Raw genomic sequence first — 5,343 nt, 5'->3', positions numbered from 1 at the left:
TACATACGATATATTATTATTATTATTATTATTATTATTATTATTATTATTATTATTATTATTATTATTATTATTATTATCTCCTTGGAGCAGTACAGTGTGTGCTTTTTTTTAATGATTTTCCGATGGTAAGTTTTATTTATAGTCAGGAGTTGGTATTTCTGATACTGTTTTGGATGGCACCTCATTATGTTCCACAAAGCAAAATATCATTTTACTAGGATAATGAACAATGAGTAAACAATGTTTAGTATAAATTAAATAAGAAACAGAAATGCATGTAATGATTTAGGCCTATATTTTTATTCATTCAGTGAAGACACTGTTACAAACTGACAACAAAATTACTTTTTCTCTCACAGCATTCCATTTTGAACAAAGATACGTAATATCTACATTTTTCATTAGTATCACACCACAGTACATGAGAATCGTACATTGAATCACTGATTTTTTATGTTCGCATCAGCATCATACTACAATAAAGAAAATCATACATTGGATCGCTGATTTTTTTATGTTCGCATCAGCATCACACTACAATACATGAGAACCATACATTGGATCACTGATTGTTTATGTTCGCATCAGCATCACACTACAATACATAAGAATCTTACAATGGATCACTGATTTTTTTATGTTCGCATCAGTATCACACCACCAGGAGCGTCGTTAAGGGGGGGTAAAGGGGGAGCCTCCCCCCCAAAGTTCCCAATCTCTTGACAAGTTGGCAATTTGAAGAATGCCGGTTTGTTCAATTGATTTATCCGGTTTAACATTTTCTTAGGTACCCAGCTGCTGCAAATTATCAGTTCTCCTATAGACTTGGCATAAGTTTTGTGTAGTGTCCAATCTTGAAATAAATTGATATATTCGTTTAAAGTTTCTTTACTTGTTGCAAGAGATTACACTTCACTTTTGTTCATTTGATATTCGTAAACATTTTGAAGAATCTTTAATGAAAATCGGGAACTGTACCACTGACAAAAGCACAATAGAGTTGGGATGCAAAGACAGACAGAAGAGGCGTTTCGGTGGCAAGTAGAGCATTGGACGCAAAAGCATAGTAGTAGGGGTCCCCGTTGGCGCGAATGACTCATCCTCACTCTCTTTTATGACCAGGATTTTTGAAATTCGTTCCCTTTTACGGCTAAGATGAATGCTTTGGTACCTCGATTCTGATTGGCTGAGAGAGGTCACGTGACGTTAGGCCCCGCCCACGCGGGAAATTCAAACTTTCCAGGTCACGTGGTATGACGTCATGAGTCACCTGCGGGGAAAATCCCTCACCCGGGATTTTTAATGTTCGTTTCCTTTTACGGGTAAGATGTGTGTTTCTGATTGGTTGATAGCTGTCACGTGATTTTAGACCCTACGATATTTGAAATTCGTTCCCTTTTACGGGTAAGATGAGTGTTTATGATTGGCTGATAGAGGTCACGTGATCTTAGACCATGCGATATTTGAAATTCGTTCCCTTTTTATGGGTAAGATGAATCCTTTGGTACCACGATGATAGAGGTCACGTGATCTTAAGCCCTGTGACTTTTGAAATTCGTTTCCTTTTTTACGAGTAAGATGAGTGCTTTGGTACCTCGATTCTGATTGGCCGACAGAGGTCACATGATCTTAGACCCACCACACACCCCATGAGTGAAATATAGAGCGATATGTCGGTGATCCTGTATTTTAGAATTTTGTTCCCTTTTTATGGTTATCCTTAAAGTTCCCATGAAGGGTTCAACCTCCTCCTTAAATAACCCTTTTTGGTATCATGATATTGTACTGAAGTTTACCTTAAATATTATCGTTCTCTTTGACAGATAAGATGATTACCAGCTTTTTTACCTTGATGGAGATCATGTCCTTGAATTAGTTGCCTATGTCTCTGGAAGTAACAATGGTGAAAGAGGGGTGTCGCTTGTAGATTTCTTATAACACATTGTTGTGAGTTTAAGCGATTTATTGCTCAGTAAGCGCTTCATTAATGGAAACAGTGTTGCCAGATTTTTTTCTACCGAAACTGCTCCGATTCTTTTCGAAACGGTTCCGCAGTGTACAAGAAATTTTAAACTAAAAAATTTTTCGAACTAAAAAAATTTCAAAACTAAAAAAATTTAAACAAAAATTTTCGAACTAAAAAATTTTGAAACAAAAAAGTTTCAAACAAAAAATTTTCGAACCCAAAAAAATTTTCGAACTAAAAAAATTGAAACAAAATTTTGTCGAACTAAAACATTTTTAAACTAAAAACTTTCGAACTAAATTTTCAAATCAAAATTTTTCGAACTAAAAATTTTAAAAAAATTTCGAACCAATTTTAAAAACAAGTTTCGAACTAAAGATGTAAACCACATTTGAAAATTTTCAAATTAAAAATTTTTCGAACTAAATTAAAAATCAAATTTTGGACACTAAAAATTCTTTAATTATTTTTCGAACAAAATCGTGTAAACCAAATCTTGAATATATTTTTCACCTTAAATTTTCAAGATTACCATGATTTGAAAACAAGTGTTCAGGGTTTCAAGAAATAATAAAACATATTTTTTTTCAACTTGTTGTATTTAACGAAAGGTATGTGGTCTTCTCATACATGTTTATTAACATAATAAATACAGGATCTAGTTAATGAATATGTTGGACGCGTCATCATCTTCGAATCTTGTAGCCGTATCCTGTAAAGAAAAAGAAGAAACGACGGATTACTTTAAGAATTTCTTTTTTTTCTGAAACAATAAAAATGAGTCAATATTGATAAGAGAGAAATAAAACTTACTCGTAAATGATGGATCTGTTTAGGTTCATCTTCCTCCTCGGGTACAGGATCACTGCATTTTTTTCACCGATGGATGTTTATGAACTCTTCTGGGTACTGCATTTTTCTTGGTGTTGCTCCTTTATGGTCAAGGTTCCTCCTTCGGTACGAGATGACTGCATTTCTTCCACTGATGGTGTTGGTGGTGATTTATGAACTCTTGTGGGTACTTCATTTTCTTCTTGGTGTTGCTGCTTTGTGGTTAAGGAAGGGAAAGAAGAAAAGGAAAAGGAAAAAAGAAATGGCGGCCTTATTGGGTATTTACAGTTTTTTCTTCATCTTCTTCTTTTTCCAGTTCCATCTTCTGTTTTTTAACGTACCCGTACGGAACCGTATCATAGGAATTGAATTCTTTAAATCGACGTTTTGTGTACTGGATACTGTACATTTTTTCTTCTTTGCGTGTGACGATGGTATGGTCTTTGGTCCTGCATATCTTATGGGGGATAGTGATGGTGACTTGTCCACGGCATTGATTTGTAATCATTTCTTTTAGCGTGTTGAAATTTAATTGTTGTCCTGCATTGTAATTTAATGTAAATCCTCTAATTTTGCATATGTAACTGGTGACGTTGGTATCCGGATTGTATATTTCTAGGCTGTAATTTTTTGGTCCTCCACTGACAAATGTCTTGATGTATGCTCGTGGTCCGTAAGACTCCATCTCATTCGATAAGCATCCCAAGTACGTTGAAGGTTCAATGGTTGGCTCCCCGGGCTTCTCCGTAAATATTACAGAATCCGTGTCGAAATATAAAACACGTTCCTGCAACATTTCCAGGTACTTGTACAGTTCCAGACGTGCCTGACATGTTGTAAATGCACCTAACACGACATTGGTGTTTCGGTTTTGAACAGGCACATGTTCATTGTACTCCCAGAACGCATACAACATCGTATCATTGATGGGTACAATTTGATGGAGTTTAATGTCGGGGGAAGTGAGTTTTTCATAAAATTCTTCCGGCCGATCAATAATTGTGGTCTGGCTAAAGTTTGATCTTTGGCAAAGCTTTCCCCATAGAGAGTTCCCACAAAGCTTAGATAAACTTCTTCGTGCAGGATTATTTTCAATTTTGGACGGATCCAATGCAATACCTTCACGCTCCAGGACGGTTTGTATGAATTTTGATTTGTCTTCTTCGGTCACACAGGAACTAGGCCAGCCAGACGCTTCCATTTTTGATTTTAAAAATGTATTGATATATTCCGTGAACAAGCCACCTGTTTTCGTGATGGGATCATATTGTTCAATGTCATAATCCCAAATTTCAAAAATTTCCACCGGTTGATATCCTAATTCTACTGCTTTCTGGATTTCATATGATACCCATGTTCCAGTGAGGCATCGCTCCTGATCGTTGTGTGTACACGTTGCTGTAGGGTCTGGGTTCATTTCTTCGGCACACGCAGCACACAGTGGAAAGAGTAGTTTCTTGTTACATCGGTAAGGCAGGAGACCATGATAAAGATGGCGACTTGGTAATATCGACATTTTGATTAAACCATTGACTTTATTTATTGGTGGTATATTTTCATCACCCTGTAGATAAATTCTAGGATGGCCTACAGGGTATTTAGCACACTTATTGATGTAAGGATAAAGTGAGACAATATCGAAATATTTTATTACTTCCCCCGCTTTTTCGTCGACTTGGTGGTACAATTTCACGCAATTGGTCCTTCCTCCAAAAAAGCTATCTCTTGGATTTAATGGTCTGCGGTTCATGTACGGGTGATTCTTCAGATACGTCGCCATTGCAGGATTTTGTTTTAAGAACTGATTAAATTCGCACTCCCACATTTCAGGTACAATGTACCCCAATTCACGCAGTCTTGCATTTTTGCGTTGCGTTCGTTCATAACGGAATTCCATAGTGTCTTCTGGATTGCTGTAGATGGGCTGATTACGGCCTGTAGTAAAACATAATTTACACCCGTGGTAAAAGCAGCCGGCATGCTCGTAGACGTGCTCCTCTAACGTCTCAGGATCTTGGTAGTAACCATCAACATGGAATCCCGCAATAAACACTTCTTTTTGTCGGGCCGCATGTAAGATTTGTTTTTCTTCGGTTTTTTCAATGTAGGCCAGCCATTGCATTGCAGCGATCGATTGGGTACTTCTCCATCGATAGCCATGTGCCGGTAGAATTCCTATGGTGTTGGGTTTAAGGAAATTCCGGCGGAATACTAAATTGGAAGCACTGGCAATCGTGATCGTCTCCAAGAAGGGATTCACTTTGGTTTCTGTTTCAAATGACGTCATAAACGAAACGCATGCTTGTCGCAGTACATTGACATCTTGAATACAATACTTGAGAATTTCTTTCTGAAAATCAAACGTGTCATTACGATGATCGTTGTACCACTGCATGAACTTGTTTCTGTCTTCGACGGCCATTTCATCTGCACCATAATACTTCGTTTCTGGAAGTGGTCCAATATACGATTGATTCTCCTTGGTGTTGAAGAAATGCGGGAAGTAGCCTTTGGTTGCGGGTAAATTGAACGCTTTTGACAAT

General features: G+C 37.1%; 1 protein-coding gene across 1 annotated transcript; it reads right to left on the bottom strand.

Moving 5' to 3' along the window:
* Positions 1-2,587: 2,587 nt before the first annotated feature.
* On the bottom strand, positions 2,588-4,619 carry LOC145679778 (uncharacterized). The gene is made up of 2 exons (XM_081750333.1): positions 2,783-4,619; positions 2,588-2,681 (listed from the first exon to the last, which is right to left on the bottom strand). The coding sequence occupies exon 1, from the start codon at positions 4,578-4,580 to the stop codon at positions 3,072-3,074; it is 1,509 nt and encodes a 502-aa protein (XP_081606459.1). The 5' UTR covers positions 4,581-4,619; the 3' UTR covers positions 2,588-2,681; positions 2,783-3,071.
* Between the last annotated feature and the right edge of the window lie 724 nt (positions 4,620-5,343).

Source organism: Thermobia domestica, chromosome 2 (genome assembly GCF_964235325.1).
Source record: "Thermobia domestica chromosome 2, izTheDome1.hap1.1, whole genome shotgun sequence".
Lineage (NCBI taxonomy): Eukaryota > Metazoa > Arthropoda > Insecta > Zygentoma > Lepismatidae > Thermobia > Thermobia domestica.
The sequence above is the reverse complement of the archived record's forward strand: the minus strand, read 5'-3'. Positions and strand labels throughout refer to the sequence as shown.